At 36.6% G+C, this 21,432-nt stretch overlaps 1 protein-coding gene across 2 annotated transcripts in view; it reads right to left on the minus strand.

Moving 5' to 3' along the window:
* Positions 1-828: 828 nt before the first annotated feature.
* STK33 (serine/threonine kinase 33) overlaps positions 829-21,432 on the minus strand; it is a 35,722-nt gene continuing 15,118 nt past the window's right edge. Inside the window, exons 7-10 of one of the 2 annotated variants that reach the window (XR_012653169.1) lie at positions 18,129-18,204; positions 5,584-5,829; positions 2,646-2,833; positions 829-1,609 (exon numbers count right to left, since the gene is read on the minus strand). Coding sequence is in view for 1 of the 2 variants with exons in the window: in XM_075048033.1 (XP_074904134.1) it covers positions 1,483-1,609; positions 5,584-5,829; positions 18,129-18,204 (449 nt within the window). In the remaining variant the exon portion in view is untranslated. The remainder of the gene's footprint in view (positions 1,610-2,645; positions 2,834-5,583; positions 5,830-18,128; positions 18,205-21,432) is intronic. The other variant, XM_075048033.1, reaches the window with a different exon arrangement.

Here is a 21,432-nt window from a genome sequence, read left to right on the forward strand (position 1 = left end):
CTCATATGTGAAGTAGACTTCGCTACTGTGTGAGTGCACAACAAAAAGAGAAAGGACAACTTCTTGCTTAAAGTGAAATTCTTACTGAATTCGGTCAGAAAAGTATAGAAATCTGTGATTTTCTTACACTCACTGCATTTTTTAGAACACATCTTTTCTGTCCAGCTCCTCAACAGACTTGACTTTGATCTGATCTGAAAAACGGAAACTAGAAGATTAATACTCCCCAAAAGGTACCTGATTATACAGACAGCTATGTTCTTCAGTAAGAATGAGTGATATATTACCGTTTTAATATTATATGATGTCAAAAAGCTCTTACTCAGTTTACTGTAAATAAGATCTCTCCAAGTTTTCACATAAGTGCAGAGAAAGATTTTGGCCCTGCAGTAGAAATACTTCACACCTAAATAAAATCAAGCCTGTAATGACTGTAAGAAGAATTTCAAGATTATTGTGGAGATCAGAAGATATTTAAGTAGGTGGTGTCTCCTCAGACTGATATTCTCAGCAGAATTGCTTGAATAAGCCATAAGACAGAATGTACATATATTTACGGAAATGTTTTCAACCAACCAAGGGTGTGTATATTTTGCTCACACCATGTACCACAATGCCAGTCTACTGGAAAGACCCATCCTTAGAGAATGGCTTTGTCTTTGGAACAGTAAATCACATTGTAATTTACACATATGTATAATAAACCTAAGCTTAATGGTAGCTCATCCTCTTGAAAATGAAGATTAATTAACTTGTAAAGACCATTACTCCAACACCTGTTTTATTTAAAGAATTTAATCAACACACCAGAAATTCAGTACTGAGAACCATAGCAATTCCATTGTACTTAAAAATACATTTCCTATTCTTCAAGCTTAAAATAAGTTCTGCTTAAAAATAAGCAATTGACAGCAACCTAAAATAGCAGTAACAAATTCCATAGACAGAAGCACTTGTGCTATAATGCCTCAAGCAAATTTATAAGCAATTTCCTAGAATATTCTCAGAATGTAAAGCATGCAGTTATCAGGAATCCCTATTACAGATTCTGGCCTCATTTTTTCCCCCTAAATATTTGTGACAAAAGTAAAGAAAGTAAATGCAAGTAAAACACAGCAAAATGGATTTGTGAAAGCAAACTGCCTGCCTGGCATGATGCCTATTAGTATAGAGCAAATAAATTACATACATTTTAGACAATTCTATAATTTGTACTCTGACAAAAATACTATCAGTGGATGTCCGCTTACAGGTTAGGAGTTCACACTGCTGTCAGATTTTCTTCAGTGCTAAAGGAAAGCTAAAGCTTTCTGATTAAAGGGTTCAGGAGAGTAAAGAGGCAAACACTTCAGGATATATTTGTCCATCTTTATATAGTCTGCTCATTTTGGCACAAGTAATAGTTGTTTACTCTTAAGCTGTTCAGAGTTGATGGATGTCCTATGATTACTTTTTGGTTCTAAGTAAGTGAGACGGCAGACTTCAGTAGGCTTTTATTTCCCAGTTCCTGGGTGGAAGGCACCAAGGACTTGTCCAATTCTCTTTTTCTTGGCAATCCTGATTCCACTTTGAATTTGATACTGGAGATACTGGACCTACCTGCAGGGGACTACAATTTAAAAAAAAAAAAAAGAAAAAAAAAGACTACAACTTTATAAACACACTAAAAAGGTGGGAAGAACACAGATATGAACAAAGTAGTGCAATACAGAACAGTGACAAAACACTACTCTAGTGTAACTCTACTGTACTATATATCATAAAATATGTAAAAATAAGATCATACAGAAAAAAAGAGCTACATTATAACAGATAATTAATAATATCTCCTACAGTACATAAAGACAAGCTTCTTACCTTTAAATTTTAAATCCAATCTTTCTGAGACAGAACTTTCTTGCTTTAACAACTGTATACAACTATTTTCTTGATTTTAATCCTCGCTAACTAGGCTTCCAAATCAAAATCACAGACATTAATTAATCACAATATTCAATCACAATTTAAAATGGTATCATTGTATTATAAAAGTGAGAGATGAAGAATTGTATCTTCACCTCTCACAAAAATGATGCTCTTTGCTCTCTCTTTCTCTAGTCTGTTTCACAGTTAAAATTCATACAAGATAGGATCAATGGTCTACACTGGACGAAGTCCAACTTTTACTCTAAGATTCATCTCATCACAAAACAAGACAAAGCTAGGAAAACAGCTGAATATTCCTTGGTACAGATCTTTAATTGATAGGAACCAGTGATTTTAGTAATACTCATTGTAATGATTTATACCTATTGAAAAACTAAGCCTTTTGCTTCAGTACAATGACAACAATTTCTTGACTTTCAAAAATATCATTCTCTAAATGCTCTTGCTAACACAAATAATATTCAGCACTAACAGATGAAGTAGTCTGATATTTTTAAAGCTTAAAATCACACTCCTAAATATACAGTTAGAACCCCAAGTGTCTAAACTCTGGTCATCTCAAAGGGAAATACTAGTGCCTCTGCATAGTGTTCCCTACCGGAATGCAAAATAGTATTTTACCAGGGAAATATGAAACAGCTGGTCTCTAATTACTTTATCGCTCCATTTAAACAAACTTTCAATAAAATATTAGCAAGGGCACTTGATAAAGTACTCACAACACTGTAAGACTTGAGGGTTATATTCTTCTTTCCAAGTGTTGCATTTGGTACAACAGGTGTGCTACTTTTTTTCTTTCCAATCTGTGAAACAAGACTGAAGGGGCTGGAGCAATCAGCTGATACACGTTGGAGGCTTAAAAAAGCCCTAGAGAACTAGCATCAATGAAGTAATTCTGAACATGGCTCTGTTTGGGGGAAAAGAGCAGTCCAGATAAGTGACAACATCTTTATCATCAGTAAAATTCTTACACAGCTAAACTCCTGGAAATGTTCTATGCACACATTTACCCTTGGGCAAAGCCATATTTCTTTTCCTTTGCAGAACACAGAGAAACAGACTTCAGAAAAGAAGAAGAAAAAAGGAAAAAAGGTGGGGCGGGGGGAAGTAAAATGATACACTTAAGGAAAAATAATTCAAAGCAGGTCTACATGATGCTCAACTCAAACTGGCAGTTACAGTCACAACTCAGGAAAGTAACCTTGGAGCCATCACTGAGGGCTGTCTGGCATCAGTGGCTGGACAAGCAGTGGTATCCAGAAAGCCAAATACATTTGACCTTGCTGAGATGATATTGAGACAATGACAATACATACCATTTTCCTAATATATAAAGTCTTGGTGCCTCTGCATCTTTAGCACTGTACACAGTTCTGGTCTCCACATCTCAAGAAGGACATAGTGGAGTTAGAAAAGGTACAGAGAATGGCAATTGCAATAATCAAAGCGATAGAGCACCCACATATGAGAAGAGATTAAAAAGTGTGGGACTTTCCAGTTTGGTGAGAAGGTGACTGAGGAGGGATATGACTGAGGTTTTACTTAATAATGAATGTGAGCTGTTCGCCACACCCTGTACTTCTAGAAATAAGGGCCATCTGACAAACCGATTAGTGTAAAACAGAAAAAAAAAATAATATTTCTCTACTCGGTAAATAGCGCATTTCTGGATCTTGCAGCCATGGGGAGCTGCAGAGGCAGCTGGTATCAGCATATTCAAAAAGCAATCAGACATATTCATTGACAACAGGTCCATAATGAATACTAAAAGGATTATGTTGGGATGTATCTTCTAACAACCCTAAGGACAATTCTGGCTGCTAGGGTACTACATGGGAGGAAATAGCCAGGTTTGTATATTCTCCCTAAATAGCATTTCCTGTTGTCACTGTCAGAGTACTGAGCCAGATGATCTCATGCAGTAAGTCATTTCTCACATTCTAGGGTTTTGTCTATTTTGCTATGAATTCCTATTTAGTTGATTTGGAAGGAAACAGGTCTCTTGGGGAGGCATCCCATGTAAGTCTGCTAGGCATGGTGATCAACAGCCAACTTAGTAGCAGGAGCAGTAATCTCCATACAGCAGTGTGCGCTTTGGGTATGGAAAGGCTGGGTTGTTTTTTTCCTCTATCACTATTTAAAATATTTGTGCCAAGTCCTATCTCTTATCTTGTGTAGGAAAGGAGGAGGAAGAGAAGGGAAATATAAGCAAATTCCAACACAGGCACTACCACAAGTAATTTGTGCATACATGGTCCATACAGTGGAATCCAAAACGCAGCATTTGTCCTCTATCTGTGGAAGTGTGAGGGTTCTTTGAGTGATAGTGATGAATGATGTGAAAGGAGAAATGAAATTATAAGAAATTAAAGTCCTCCCTGAGAAAGGAACTGCCTGCAGGCAGCATGCTCAGAAAGAAGAGGAAACTGAAGTCTCCTGCAGCTCGTACTCCATGCCGAGGCTAGCATAAAAAAGAGCAGTAGCACTACCATCACCACCTCTACTTCCTCAGGGCCCATTTATGAGAGAGAGTAGTTTTCAATGTTTTTTATAAACGTATGATGCCCCAGAAACACTCCCTGACCTACCTCTTCAAAAGGGCCTAGGCTGAAGACAAAGACCAGATATTTCTGGGCATGCTCAGCAGACAAAGTCCATCATGCCCATGGAGCCTGGGACTAAGGATGGTAGTTTCCATATCTCCAGTTAGGCTGGCATGAAGCAGAATTTCTAGAACTTTGATTTTGGCATATAAGGTATTTAAATCCTTTTTTGTATATCGACCCCTCACTTCTAATTCACACCAGAATATTCAGCTGTAATAAATATGCATTGTTACTCCATATCAACAGCTCATTCTTTGCCAAGTAGCCTCTTTGAAAGCAGAAACCAGCCAATATATTAATGATGCTTTCCGACTGCAGCACAGCAAGCTACCACGTGACTGATAAATCTGAGAGCCTTAAGAGGTCACAGCTAATGCAAAATCCTTAGCATTTGCATTATGGTTTTTCCTTGCTTCAGCTGAAGGATGAAGAGAGGCACTATGAAAGAAAGTCCAGTATCTTGGGCAATCATCTGAAGAAATCAAATTACTATCCTAAATGTTAAACTTTGGACTTTAGTATTAATTGGGGGCTTATACGTTTATTGTTTATGAACAATTATTTCCCTTTTTTTCTTTTTTTCACCTCTGGACATAGCATCAAAAGATGGCTACTTACATTATTTAGAAAGCGTATGTACAATAAAATTGGCTGTTCTGTGAAAGATTCCTCTTCAATGCCCCTAAATATTGCTATCTTAAGATCCTACATTTTTCTGCCACCACCCTCCCATCCCACGTGTACACATACCCTGTACACCTGAGGAGAATGAACAGGAGACATGACCTGCTACGGATTTGGTATCTAAGTCAAAACAGTTTCTTACAGTACACAGTACTTACATGATAACTGTGTGGTGGAGAGTACACCTTGTATCCCAGTAAGTTCACCTTATATCCTAATATTTATTTCGATTCTTACACTACATTAAAGTGTTTCAACAGATATCAGCAATTTTTCTCTGCACTAGGTCACGCTCAACATTTCCTAATTCACTCTCAATTCTTCTTATAATTTACTTTGCTGTATTTTACAACAAAGTAAACCTTACCTGTTTTGCTGGTGTGGAGTATTTGTTGCCCCATTCTCCATTTCAATTTCTGCACCAAGTTCTATGTTACCATTGTTACTGGTAGAGCTTTCTTGTGCTTCACTGGTTTCATCCTGTTGACACGTGGTAGCAGGGTTACTTGATTCTCCTTGTATATTGCATTCCTCACCAATGTATAGATTATTATTCCATTCCTTCTTTAATTCCTTCATTAAGACATGATCTCTGGATAACATGTGTTTCACCCTAGATGTAATAGTAAATTTTACTGAAGTTTGACTTCAACAAATCTAGGAACTATTATTTAAAATAAACCACCAGAGTAACAGCCCTATTTATTTTAAGCCCTGCACTTTAATCCACAGCCAGATATTAAAAAAAAAAATGTTTTCCAAATGCTGGTCATCTCTTTTGCCAGCACAACCCTGCAAGCATTAATACTACTACTATTGTCATTACAGGAGGGAAGCAGATGATCTTTTCCCCAGAACTCCTTCAACTATGGATCTCAAAAATTTGCAGAGGAATTTTAGCTCTTTCTACAAAAGTAACAAAAAGAAAACCCAAAGTGTTAGAGAATGGCTCTGAGATTTTCCACTGCCCCTGCTCCTCCCTGTTTCTGTATCCATCAGTATTTCTTTATGTTACCGAGCAAATGAATGTGCCTAGACAACACTCCCATTTTACTTAGCCTAATCTGGAATGGGTAGTGCAACCACCCAGAACGAACAATTTTCCTTAAACTGCTCAGGCTTCTGTCTTCTCAGCTCACACTGAATGATCCGACATAATTTTGGTTTGACTCCTTTGCCCATTCAGTAAAGCTGGCAATTATGTATCTGAAAGTTTAAAGAGAAAGGCAAGTGCATACTATATGCAAAGTTTATCCACAACTCAGAAAACTAGAGTTGTCCTGTTATTTATTTTTAAGGGATAATATTTTGCAGTAAAACTACCAATCTTCTGATGCTCTCAGAGAACTTCACTAACAGCAGGGATACTTTTTTGTAATATTAATTAATGATATATAGTTACTAGGTAGTTTTTTTATCTGCACTGTACAGACTGGTAAACTGTAATACAGAAAATATAATTATAATGGCTTTTTCTGAGGTCACACAGTGGATCCAACAGAGGAAAGAGATGATAGACGAGACGTTTTATTAGAGCTCTTTCCCCCTTCTTATTAGACTAGTAATTCTTATTTCAAACTCCTATTTGTTTTCTTTTACCTGAGGACTTGTATTTAGGAAGTATTTCCTTTGTTTGAAATAGATAGCTATGTACATGTATGTGCTAAGTGATCAAGGCATAAACCACTCACATCCATTAGAAAGGTAAGTTTCAATTTTAAAAACCAACCTCATCTGTTGCAGATGCAGATTTACATCTGCAATTATGACAACTGTGGGCATAACTGATGACACACATTTTAACTACCTCTTTCGCATGAACAATTATGTAGTTAAATATGTAGTGTGCAGTGAATTGCACCCACCCACAAAATCAGAGGCTGAGTTTAGGCCTTTTTAAAAGATCTAGGCCTTACAGAGTGCCAGATAATTGTATACCATATAGGAGAGAAGAGGGAGTTTATTTCCTGACAGTTTTTAAGAAAATAGGACCATTCAAGTTAATTATCTGTGTTGGCTTATTTGAACACCTGTTGGGTTTAGTTCACTAGCACCTGGTGCCAACTGCGGGTAAACGGAGTGGAGGTTTACTAACTGAAAGACTATGTTGTTTCTTTTGTTTTCATTTCAACTTTTTTTTCTGCTCAGTTTTTAGGAAGCAAACTTTAGCAGGATTCAAGGCAAAAATGCAGAGATATCCAACTACTTATAGAAAATACAACAAAGTATTGTCTCCATGAACACATCTAACCCAAAGTTTCAAGCCTGATGAGCACCTTTACTCTGTTAATCTCAGTGGCACATACACCAATTCAAAAACACCAAGGAGAAGGACAGGTTGAAGTGTTCATTTTCAAGAGCTGTTCAAAGCATTAGCCGGGAGTATTTTAGATTCAGATTTTAGGGCACAAAAATTCAGTTACCGTACGGGGGATGGGGGAGTGGGGGGGGATTAGGTAATGCCAGAAAACTGAGAGCAGGAAACAGAACTGTTAAATTCTTGATTCATTTTGAGACATCCAGAATCCAATAAGCATTCCACTGAAACAATTAAAATGTTGTAGAGGCAAACAGAAGAACCTTCAAATTAGGTATGGTACACAGTAAATGGAAGAACAAGATGCCTGGAAATGCTAAAAATGCTTCTGATACCATGAGGAAAGTTGACAGAACCAGGGAAAAGCCTTGATGCATACAGAAAGGTCTGTCTTGCAGTTTAAAAACTAAACCAATGTAACCATGGACAAGGCAAAAAGGAGCAACTGTCTTGCCTTGTTTCTTGATTTTTCTATACAGAAGAAAGCTAGAGACAATGTTTTTGATTTAGTTCAGAAAAATCCTGAGTACAACCATCAATTAAAAAAGGAGTGCTCTAAAAATCTGGTCTGGAAAACAGTTAGTGAGTCTGGTAAGCACACAATGCTCTCACAAAATAAACGCTGGCCGTATTGCAATGAATTCCACAAATGTCATAGTTTTGATCTTTTTTTTGCTTTTAAGTAGTATGCATTTTCTGAAAACCAAAATTGATGTTTAAAAATAAATTGACATAAATGATATTGTGAACTAATTTCATAGCATTGTAAGTAATATAATCTCTGCTGAATCAAAGCACTAGGTTGACAATGTATCGAGTTGTGGCAGAAATGAGATGTATCAAGTTGTGGGGTTTTTTCCTAGCAAAATAAGTATTGAGACAACTTCTGAAAGTTGATCCTGCTCACCAAATCACAGCTAATGAATTCCTTGATAACCAGTGGAAAACAGTGAGTTTTGAGGAGGTATCATTTCTTCACCCTGTGTGCTACCTCTTACTTATTTGGTACATAAAGATGCTGTATTGCCTCAGTGAAACCCAGTAGGGTGGAAAATTTAAAAAACCACAACCTAAGCAACAGAACACTTGTAGGGGCCTTATCCAAAGCTCCCAAATCCATTAACACATTTTGCCCTTCTGATAAGCCCGTTAACTAGGAGAAGCTTTACACTATGTTCCTTACCCAAACCGACTTTACCTGATTTCCTATATGTTTTGACATAATATGGAAGTATGGGTTCAGGTCAGGTTTAATTAATTCTCACAACATTGCTGTTACTATAATAAAAGTTGGGTTTTGGGGGTTTTTAAAATTTAAAAACAGAATATTGATCTACAGGGAAATCTGGCCATTCTGAAGGCAAGTGAATTGTAGTGCTGGAAATGGAACCTGTGAGCTCCCAGCTTCCTGGCTGGGCTACAGACACCATTGTGAGAACACTGAACTTTCATCTGTCTGAGGAAACAGTTGCAGTATTTTGTAGTTGAAATTAAAGCAGAGGGACTCGTTATATGTATCTGCTACTTGAAGATAACACTGATGATACCAAACCCTAATTTCTTTCGTAGCTGGCTTCAATGCCATGTAGAAAGAGAAATGCCTGTGAATCATTGAAAAATATTCTGGTATGTGGGAGGATAAATAGCTATCTCTATTCAAAATGGACCACTGGTTTTGCCTCACATCTTCATCTACAAAAGAACCATTCTGGACTAGCATACATCTTTCTTCTTTCCTGCTAAGTGAGTAGAGCTGAACAAGAAGCTTTTTTTCAAGGTTTCAGTGTATTCTTATGTGGGGAAGACTAGCCACGAGCAAACGTGTAACTCTACAATGGTCTGAAAACTGAGACAATTTTCATCCAGTTCTGCCCTGCCATACTGCAAGTACCATACTGTCCTTGCTTCATGAAACTGAAGATATGAAAAACTACAATCTGTGTGATTTTATGACTTTTCACCCTGTATATTTGTGAAGTTTGAGACTAAATTCCATATGATAACATAATTGCATGTAACAAGACCTTCCTATAGTTATAGTAAACCATTCCTTCTCTCCATGCTATACAACATTTCAGGCACAGTAGATTTTAATTTACAATTCTGTTCTTCATTTAAGAAGTAGGTAGAAGACTGGTTATCTTAACTACAAAATATCTGCAAATTCATATTAGTTGTCTTCCGTTTGCACTTTCACAGTAAATGTGCAACACCTTTAAGTTTCAACGCAGAACTACATTTTAGGTTTTTTTTCATCAAGTGTGAAAGTTTCTAAATGTTGAAAGACGGCCACCATAGACTAATGACAGAATTCCCTCATGCCAGGGAGCTCGCTCTGAAGTCTGCTGTTATTTACAGCTTCTGCAGATGTTATTCGGTCAGAAATAAATACCATCAGAAATGAGCTCTGGAAATGCACTGCATCCACTTGTTCCTCCAGCTGATCTACTCCTGGCTGTTTTAAGCTGCTTCCTAAGGGAAAACTTCCTGGATGAGACAGTGCTCCAGACAATGATCTTGCCTTCATGCTCCAACCTTTCCTGTATGTGACCAGCCAGTGTTTTCTGTTATAGTAGAATTGCAAAGTGGCATGTTGGTCTCTTGAATATCTTTACGTTCGCATGAGCTGACTTTCAGTGCCTTTTTAAGGCTTGGGTTGCTGTGGTGTCTCCAGTCCTGAAGGAGACTTTGGCAGCCACCTGCCTGCGAGCAGTAGCTCCAACACGAGATGCTTTGGATCTGCTGTGTGTGAACACGGTGTGCAACTGCTCTATCTGCAGACAGTACTTGGTTAAACTTGCTCCACAGGCTCAGTACTGTGCATGTGCAGTGCCCAGTGTCCTAGTGCGGTTCTGCTGAATTTCTTGAAAAATAGTTTCAACTAATATGCCTGTTTTCTTGACTAGTGATGGCCCTGTTTAGCACTTTCACTACTAAATACATCCCCATCTCTGTTCAGTACTGACACTTCCTATTTATTTATTTATTTATTAACATTTTTGTTTCATTTACATAAATTATTTATTTTGTATAAGGAGCTAAGAACACCAGAATGGTCATACAAGGTAACATCAAAGCTCTTTCTCACATCACCACCGGTGGCCAAGGATAGATGCTTAGAGAATAAGAACATGAAAAGCATTCAGTACTGGAATACTGTACCAGCTTTCAGTCATTTGTTGCCCAGGGTTTCCTGAACCTAAAGAGAGTGGTGGTAATAAAGCTCAGTTCACTTTTTTCCTACTAATTTGTCCAAATATTTTAAAAGTCCTATAAAAATTTCCTTGTGGCAAAGAATTCCCCAGCTTCAGTAGGCAGACTGTGAAGGAGAGTCTCCCTTGTGGTTCTGTACCTTCTATCTTCCATCTGCATGTTCCAGCTGAAGGCCCCCCTTGTCTTATTTGCATTCTCCTCTGCTGCTTATGGTTCACATATGTATTACATATTGCAGCGTTTGAAGTGGTAGTTAAACGTTTTTCCATTTCTAGTAAAAACCTTAGGTTTTTAGAGGAGTATAAAGAGAAGAAACAGGGACTTAAAGTGATAAGTGACACTAGGCAGAATTCGTTAACAAATGCTCATTAAGATGTCCTAATATGGCCCGGGGTTTGGAACTACTGAGCACCTGTGGCTCCCATCTTACTTCAGCGGGAGTTGCAGATACTCAGTACCACTGAAAATCAGGACACCAGTTTCTACTTCATGCTTGTGCTTTCACAGTCTTTGTGATTTTACAATAGCCAGATGGGGAACATGAAAGTGCATTATCATGTAGAGAATTCTGCGTGTAAAAAAATTAACCCCTTGGTGCCTTGTGACACTTGAGCTTCTGCATAGGATTAAATGCATTTGGCACCACAGTCTCCCACTAGGAAATCCCTACCATCTGTACCAAAAATTTATGAAGTCACAAGTCATTCTGTATGATTAAAAGTGGCATTTCAAACATAGGTGCAGCAATTTTATATTCTGGAACAATACTTTAACAATAAAAATTTTAATTTAAAAGTTACCATGTACTTATAGCTAAACAAATGACCTCAAGCTCAATTCAAGTTAGTGAATACCTCTGGAGGTTCATGTGTTGTCAGTTTGAGACCGTATATAGTTTTGGCCGGGGGCTATGCAAAGGGGTGACAATTAATTATTTACCAGAAATACTAATTAATGCAGTTCTGCTACTAGTTTTGATTATGCTGATCTTTATACCAGTTAAAACTTTTCCAGACACATTAACTTTTAACATCTGCTAAAAAGTAAGAGCAAACAAGATGACAGGATGGCAGAATATTTTTAAGTTTCTAAGAAACACAAAGATTATATTACCACTATGTGTTGTTTCTGCATAATCTGCAGGAGTATATTACTTATATACTGAGGATAATTTTCATGAAATAGAGGGTAAATCTTATTTTGCAACAAATATTTTATGGATACACATATACTTGTTTGGTACTGTAATTTCCAATTACTTTAACCTAGATTTTTAAAATATGGTCTATCCCATTTTTTTCCTACCTCATATTATATATTGTATGGATTGTGATATATTTTAACTATAAGAACACTCTACCTCATTTTCTTCAGTTCCCACTAGGAGAATTCCATCTTTTCTTAGGTCTGACTTAAGGGAAGGTGGTGTTTCCTTTCAGGTAGTGAGTTGTTGGGTTTGGGTTTTTTTTCTTCTTTCCTCTCCTCTACTGATTTTTGGTTTTCTTGGAAGAGCTTTTGAGCACATTGAAGGTGAGCTCTGGTTTAGAATTCTGTGTTATTGCTGTGATTTTTGGTGAAATTTACAGGTACATGAATATGCTTGAAGAGTAAAAGCAAGAACCTAAATGTAAACTTTTATGCATACAGCATGTGAGATTTGTTTCTTTTGGGGGTAGATTGACTTTTACAAGCAAACGAAACGCCAGAAGTCCAAATCCTCTCATGCCCGACTTACTTACAACCCCAGTTCAGCAAAAAGCATATATGTGCATTCCTGTTCTGCAAATTACTTAAGGGTGTTTCCAAAGTTATGTGAGGACTTGAAAAATTTGATCCAACGAAGGACTGAGAAGCCTAAGGATGCCTAATCATTCTGAGAAGAAATCTTCTTAGAGCTCTTGCTTTAACAAAGCAGCCTCTCACTTTCCCATCTTAAATTTTCTCAGCTATCTGGAGCTGGATCTTTTTGTGCAACTAGACCTCCCTTCCTTGGCAGCGCTGGGCAGTTCAGAGCTGAGTTACAGCCAAACCAGACAGTTTCCCGACAGAATGCAGTAAAAAATCATGGCTTTCTTTTAGTAACTGGCAGAGATACAACCTTTTTGTGCAGCAGCCTCGTGGTCAGACTACTTGCTGAAGAAGCAGGAGACCCAGGCTCAATATACAATATACGCTTGCCTAGAGGGAAAGGCTTCTGCCGGGTGAGAGCACGACATTGCTTTTTCTTCCCCCAACTGAAGTGATGACATTCAGGTTGGATGGCTTGCGAGAGGATCACTTTCTGTGATTCTGTAGAGCAGGCATTTGACAAGATTGATAAGGGCTAAAATATGTATTACACAAGTGCACTTAATACACATACACCCTCACTCTGCACAAAATATGGAACTTGAAACCACTTCAACATTTTTGCTGCCAGCAAAATAATGCATTCTGCTGTCATATCTCAATAAAATAAATAACAGTTGCACTCCATGATATTATTCTAATACACAACTTCCCTTTTGTTTATATTATCTGTAATTACTTGTGGGTTTATCACTGTCCTTGTAAGTTTATTCCATCTCAGTTATCTTATGTTTTGATTTTCCATTTCTGTGGATCAGTCTCCCTTTCTTATTAGTTCAAAAAGCTTTTCTTCTAAGTTTGCTCTAAAAGGTGTAAGAAAATTAGGGTCAGTGAACGGATACCTACTATTTTTCACTGGTGAGGCAAAAACTATGTATTATGGGATCACTGTGAAATCAAAAAGTTGGCAGGAGTGGGAAAGCTTCAGAAGAACTCTACAAAAGTGACTTAAGTTCTGAAAAATGTGTGTCAGAGAGATTTAAAAGGAAAAAGGTTATGAGGTTAAAATATGATTTAATCTTGGTCACTAGGTATCCACATAAGGAAAAGATAATTGATATTATATGGATTTTTAAAGTAGCAGCCAAAGGTTTAACAAGATGCAACAACTGAAGTAGAAGCTAGAAAAAATTAAACTGAAAACGTAGTATTTTGCTATTCTGTAACACACATCCAAATCACTTGACTTATTGAAAGCTAACCCGTTGCCATCAAGTGCAATATTTCCACCACAGAAATTTTGGTTACTGCAAACACTTTATGCTTCACATTTCTTTTGATTTCATGGCAAAGTAATATTTTCAATTAAACAATTCTGTCTTAGCAACCACTAAATTTCAGTAATAAAAACCATCATTAATTCACACCCCACTGTTTTTAGACTAGTGAGCTAAAACTCCACAGAGTTAATAACAATCACAAGAAGTGAAACAACAACAACAAGACAAAACAGACCGCTCTCAATTTAGGCATTTAAGTCCCAATCAGCCGTCTTTCTAAAAACCAGGTTTTGAATCAAACACAGGTCATTGACTCAGTATAAGAATTACTAGATATGTTTTACTCTGTAGCCTTATTTTATATAAGAAGTCAGTTTAATCATACACAGTGGTTGCGTGTGTCCCTGAAGTCAAGTGTACTACTGTTCAAAATGTGATAAACTTAGTTCCAAATTCTTACTATCTATGAAATATGTTCAATTGTCACTCTAAGGTGCTATTCTTCATTGAATAACAGTAAATTAAAGCAAGTGTGATTCACTGAAAAATATAGAAGTGTATAATATCCTTTTACTGCTACAAAAGATGTGTTTTTCAGAACAAAAACATAAAGCAGAAAATACTGTGACAAAACAAAACATCATTTTTAATTTTTCACTTTTTGTTCTGGTATCATGCTGTATCTCCTTTGGCTACAGAGTGTGAAAATTGCCTTATTTGGCCTCACCTAAACTAAGGTATCAGTAGAAATAGGATAATAAAAAAGCAAAGACATCAGAAATGTCAGAAAATTTTTAAGACATACCCATAAGCGTACATATTGAGAGTACATAGGGTCATAAAAACACACCTTGGCTGCATTCTTGCCCTGTATCCATTTCTTGTTATTTTGAATAAAATATTTGAGTAAATGTGGTATCTAAATGTCTGTAAATTCAGTTCACTCTTTCTGTATCATCTGCTTCCTTTATGCCACTTGCATTCTTAATGATGCGGTAACAATTAAAAAAGGTAGTATATATGAAACTAAAACAACTGCATTCCTAAAAAAATTGTGTTAATATCAAACCCAGTGTTTAAACTTGCTTTGTATTTAGTTTCTGTGACTATTACTGTATGCCAACAGAAGTATTAACCAGAAACATCAACTGTAATTGTTTATTAGGGAATATATTTGAAAGTAAATATTGATCTGTGTTCTACTAATCACATAACGAATGAAAAATCATACCATGTGATCTGTGTTTTCAATCAAAGCTAATAAGGACAGATTAAATTTCTAATAGATTTTACATCATACTATTCATGCACTACTGACATGCAAAAATTACATAGCAAATACTTTCAAAAAATTAATACACCTCTTTGTGGCCATTTAAAACAAAAAAGAAGCTAACTTCATCAAATAAATGATTTGCATCAAATTATGGGTTTAGTTCTACTCCCAAAACACAGAAGTAGCTACTGAAAATGTAATTGTCAAATCCTAGTGAAGGATGCCTGTCACTTTGTATCAAAGTAAAATACTCTGGAGTTTCATTCACATGGCTTTAATTTTTAATTTTAAGGTAAAACATAAAATTAAAATTTTAGTGCATTTTTCCCCAAACTTTTAATCTCAACATGTCTTCAACAAAAATTGCTGTTTTCTTTTATCCTCCAATTCTCCTTGCCAATCTCCCTTAGGACTGAAGTCCACATGGAACTCAACTTAAAGAACAGAAAAAGGGAAGAATGCATTCATTTCAGGACACGATACTGTAAGTATTGGCTGGTGACAATGCCCATTATTCTGTTATGCACAGATAGGACTAAATTCTCTCCAGACTAAGGCAGTGACAGACAGCAGATAACTTCAGCTAAAGAAATCAAGTTAAATAGGTGAAACGCATCACATGGAACCTTGAAAATCTGTGAAGAAATTTTCTGTGCCTTTAGAAAGGAGCAAAAAGTACCACATTTTCTTAATAGGTTTCTTATTGCTGCAATGCAGGAAGTAATTTATTAGGCATCCTAGACCTCTTTTGTTGCACAAAGGTTTTCGAGAACTATTGCAAGGGCCAGAGTCTCTGAGCACACTTGGAAGAATGCGCAGGAAACCCAGTAGTGTAGATTGCAGAGGAAAAAGAAGCCCCGGACCCTTTCCTATTAGAGAGCAGCATACGGGCCGTGCTCTCGGAGTGTGACAGGCAGCAGGACTCTCGCTAGTCTACTCTTTCAATGTGCTGACATACCTCTGTATTTTAATGGATTTTCTTTCTGTTGGTTACTATTGTGCATGCTTCTATTAGTATATGTTAAAATAGAAATGAAATGGAAAGTATAAAGTACACCTCAGTTTAAATTACATATAAAAATCCATCACGCCAGCGTTGCCCCATTATGCAGAGGCAACCCTGTGCATTAACATTCATGAAAACAGAGTTCATGAGTCACCTCAGGGCTTATGCTCCCCATATAGGTAGAGACTGCGCCTGTCGTGGCAATAATACCCTTGGTACCAAGATGGAGCATGCCATCTGCACTGCAAAAAGAGCTCTGGCAGCTAGCAAATTACCAAGGAGGCATTAGCTGTAGCCTAGAAGGGTCAAAGTTGTGATGGTAGCAATAATGGCTTAAGAGTATCTTTAAGCCCATTAGAGGAGCACCAGGAGCATAAGCTATTATTCAGGGTGGGAAGAAAAGTAATTTGCAAAACCAGAATTAAAATCAGAAGATGATCTTATGGCTTTTGTATTACTATTTTCAAATTAAGCAATAAAAAGGAGCGTGAATTGTATTCTATTAATTCACGCCCAGTATTTTCATTCTTGTATAGTCAACACAACAAGGGGTGAATTAATGTTACTTTGTTCTGACATTGTTGTGATTACAAAATGCTAATTTTAAAAAATATTTATATTGCTAATTAAGGAAGAAGGTCAGAAGTTCTAAGCTCCAGCTGCAATCAACACAGTTCACTGCTCTGAATTTTACAAGTTCTGAGCTGTGAATTGTGCTGATTGCAGGCACTGCTCTGGATTCTTATTAGCCAGTCAAACCATCCAATTTCTACCAATCATTTTATAATATATCCTGTTGTATTATGTTGTGCAAATCCTAGTAGTGTGATGCAAACATTAATATCATGAAGTACAACAATAAAACTCATTCTGTATCAGCATAAAAGGTACGTGTGGATTTTAGAAATAAAAAAAAATAAAAAAATAAAGGTAATAAAGATATGAACACTTCGTCATGCTGACACAAGGAGGAAAGTGAGCTAATTGTATAGAAAAGAAACTGAGGAACCAAAACAAAGGGGAAAGAAAAACCAAACAAAGAAAATCCAGAAAAGAGGAGGTTATGAAACTGTGTGCCTGTGTCTGCATGCTCAAGTACAAAGTCTTAAGTTATAAAAGAACTCAGCTGTATGCAACAAAGGTAAAATAATCACAGGACAGAAATAATAACAACAAATGAAACAGCAAGTGGTAATGTTGTAAAACATTGGCATTAAAGCATCATCTGGGGGCAAACGAGAGAGGAAAAAGACTGAAAAGTGGGGGAAAAAGCCATGCAAAAACCATGCATACAATGTGACATTTTAGTTGCATCATATGAACAGTAATTTATGTGCTTTGCTACTATTTATTTTTAATTACTGGCATACCTTTTTATGTTATTTAGCTAGTATGGGCAGGATAAGATTTTTCAGAGAGGAATTATTATTTTGTAACTAAGACAAATGTTATAAACGATGAAAGACTTCAATAAAAATATGCATGTACTCTTACAAATGTAAAATTTCATTTCTTCCTCTAATAACAGCAGACTAATGAACTTCCAAAGGACAGAGATAACCTGTAGAGGGAGACCTGGCAGCTCTGGAACATCTCAGTTACAGAGTGACCACAGGCAGGGGTGGAGAAGAGAAGCCCTTACCCTGACTGCACTGTTTGTGCAAACCCTTTGAGGATTTCACAATAATCTGTAAATCAATAACATAGTTTTCATCTATAGATCAAGCCAACATATACAGAAGAGAGGCCTAAATTCTCAGTTTAGTTTTACAGTGTTTCACTGCAAATTCCTGTAACAGTCCGTTGTTTCAGGATTACAAAGTAGTTGATAAATCAAATACTTAATTTTTAACACTAAACCGTATCTTTTACTTTATTTTGCATAGAAATTTGTTATGTTTACATACAAGCAATTATAAGAGTTCAGTTTTTGTGAAGGCTTAGCACAGCTTTTTTATTTCAGTGCAAAATTGTAAGTACTTGTATTATAAATGGGTCTGTACATTTTATATTACTTTTACAAGCTACTTACAGCATGTACATAATGACACCTATGCTCCAAATGTCACACTGTTGGCTGTAGTCATAGGCACTGATAACTTCAGGGGCTGCCAACCAAGCAGAAAAAATAATATTAATAATAGAAAAAAAAAAAAACACTTTTAAATGCTTAAACACAAAGAATGAAGAATGTGCTGTTGTGGTATAATTTATTCCCATATGTAAAGAGGAACCAACAGCAGATGTTTAAATGAATAATGTACAGACCTTAACAATTCATGCTGATGTGTCCTCACTTTTATCACTTAGCTGTTAAGGGGGTGGTGACATTGTGACATTAGTTGTATGATTAAACTTAGTATTCTTTTTCCCCACAATAAGTTATTAAAGTAGCATTCATAACACACTGACTTAAAGTACTGCAAGACACCATACGAACTGAGAGATGTGGTTGTGAGTTCACAGCAAGATCTATGGTTTTCACTTCCAGAATCAATGGAGGTGACATACTTAGCCCCAATAAGGAACAGAAGATAAAAAACTTCACACAATAGAAGAGGAGATTCACAGAGACTATTTTATTTGGTGTTGTCCCACCAAATCAAAAAGCTTGTTTAACTGTCATCTCACTGTTTTATGTTTTAGGTAGGTACCAAGCTTCAGATATCTAATTATTATGTCAAGGAACATAAAATGGTTAACTTAGTGGCTTGATAATACCATAACTGGTAAAACAAGACTTCTTGACAAGAACTTTATTTTTTTTACTGGTAAAACAAGACTTCTTACTGTTAATATTGCCAAACTGGCCAAAACCTACAGTGTCATCTCATTTTCAATCAATCGTTTTGAGAACATTTTAAACAAGCAGCAGTTCATGCTATTAACATCCTGGGAAAACTTACAAACTTATATAAGTTTATATCTTTATATACATATCCTACACAAAATAAAATAACTGAATTGGGAAACTGGTGTTACTTTTTTTTTTTAATAAACCAGTCTGGTTAAATTGTAAATTTCCACAAGTCTCACACACAAGAAGGGAGCATACAAAAGATGGAAATAAGAACAAAAGGAAAACATAAGCATTGAGGGGCAAAATCAGAAAGGAAAAATGAGAAGCAACCAGAAAGGGACGTAACTAAAAATGAAATAATCTATAAGTATATGAGTAGTAGGAAGACAATGAATAAGGAGGCTGTTATTATATTCAACCAAGAATGCAATTGATAGATGATGCTCAGAAGGCAAATGTATTTAATGTCTTCTTACATCAATCTTAACCAAAATGTCAACTGCAAGCAGTGGATAGCACAATCAATATCAATGACAAAGGGGCAAGACCTCAGTTTTTTACAGAGAAGCAAAAGGTTAGCAAGTACTTAGGGTGGAAATTTTAAAATCAGCTGTAACTGATAAAATTCATTCTAGAGTACTTTTAAAACTGACAAGACTTTTCAGAGCTATTAGTGGTTCAAGAACTATTAGTGGAAGGCAGGTAAAATACTTGAAAACTGATAAAAGGCAATCATGGTATCTATTCTTAAAAGGGTGGAAAAGCTGGCACCAAAGAATTACAGATGCGACCCATTAATTTTAATTCCCAGGAAAATAGTGGAAATAATAAGCACCTAGAAGAAAACAAAGAGGTAAGTAACAGCCATTATGCACCTGTCAGGAATAAATCTCCATGAAGCACAGGTTGATAGTCTTCAGGGTTAGAGGAGGAACACTGAATATCACCTATCGCTATTTTAGTAAGGCTTTTGATACTGTTTCACGTAACTTTTTTCATAATAGTGCCTACATTAAAATATCACAGCAACAATGCACACATGCTTATAAAAATTGCTTCTCAGAAAGTAGTTGTAACTTGTTCATTGTCCAAGTGGAAGGCTGTGTCAAGGAATGTTTTGTAGGTGTCTGTCCTAGGCATGATACTTTTATAATTGATGACATGGATGACCAAGAGAGAACACCCTTATTAAATCTGAAGACAACATCAAGCCAGGAGTGACTGTAAGTATATTGAAAGACAAGCTCAGGATGCAAACAGAGAAGAACTGGACTGTTGTGAACCACAAGCTGAACACGAGTTAACCGTTCCAGTGTTACTGGACAATGCCTCTGCGAGACAGGATTAGCATAAAACTGCCAGTCAGGTACAAAATCTCTTTGTGCACACCTGCCCTTTCTGAGGAGGCCAAGGCCAACGCTCCTCCCCTTGTCTGGGCTAGGAGCCTATTTAAATATGGCAGGTGAAAAACAGGCCAATGGCCTGATTACCAGCCCTTACCTCTTCTTCTTTTATGTGGAGTTCAGGGTCCTTAAATAAATTACAAAAAGACAGTCGTTACCTGTGCTTTATACGCAAGCCTAAGGTCTGCAGTACATACAAAACAATCCTTCCCCTCAGCCCAGCACTGGTGAGGCTTCAACTAGATATTGTCCTCAGTTTTGGATACTCCCATTTTGACATAATAGGTTGCATAAATGGAGCATGGCGAGTCAATCACCAAGATAGGAAATGCATGACAGGACTGAGAAAATTCATCCTGTTTAGTCTAAAGAACAAGAGACCAAGGGAGAAGCATGATATCAGACTGCTGAAAATAGGAAGGTGGCTACCTGTTCTTCATATGGATCGGGTGAGAAATAATAGTCTGAAAATATGAAGTGCAATTCCACCCTTTTCCTTAGCCCCACACATAGGCTCCCACCACCTCCCGTAAGTCAGCTCTAGCAATTATGTGGCTGCAGGTGAGTTAACTGAAAATTCATAACGAAAAAAGTGATTAGGTCATGGCCTGTAGGTATAAGTTTAAGCTGATTGTGAAACTGAAGGTTCAGGGCAGACAGGAGGAAAAATTTCTAGGAGGATAATGAAGCACCAGAATAGAGTGCCTGGGAAGATTATGGAGTCTCCATTACTGGAAGTCTTCAAATACGCTTTACACAAATATTCATCAGAAATTACTTAAGTATAGTTGCTTCTTTCTTTAGACACAGAAATAAATCAAATGACTCAAAGTCCCTTCCAGTGTTGAGACTCTATGCTTCTGTCATGATTAGTAAATCAGAAAGTAATTTCATCCCATGCAACCCCCTCGCTTAAAGAAGTATTTAATATTACTAGTATTTCATCAATCAAAATGTCAGAAGGACTAATTATCTTCCTCCAAAAAGGATTTCTTTTTTGCTTCAGTTTGTTATAAGCAAGCTGTGAAATGCATTGCTGGTATATACCATTGAGGAAAAGAACTTCACAGAATTGAAAAATGAATGCTATATTGGATAATGAAGTGAAGTATATTATAGCATGCAGTATAAAT

The sequence above is a fragment of the Buteo buteo genome, chromosome 16 (assembly GCF_964188355.1).
Source record: "Buteo buteo chromosome 16, bButBut1.hap1.1, whole genome shotgun sequence".
Taxonomy (NCBI): Eukaryota; Metazoa; Chordata; class Aves; order Accipitriformes; family Accipitridae; genus Buteo; species Buteo buteo.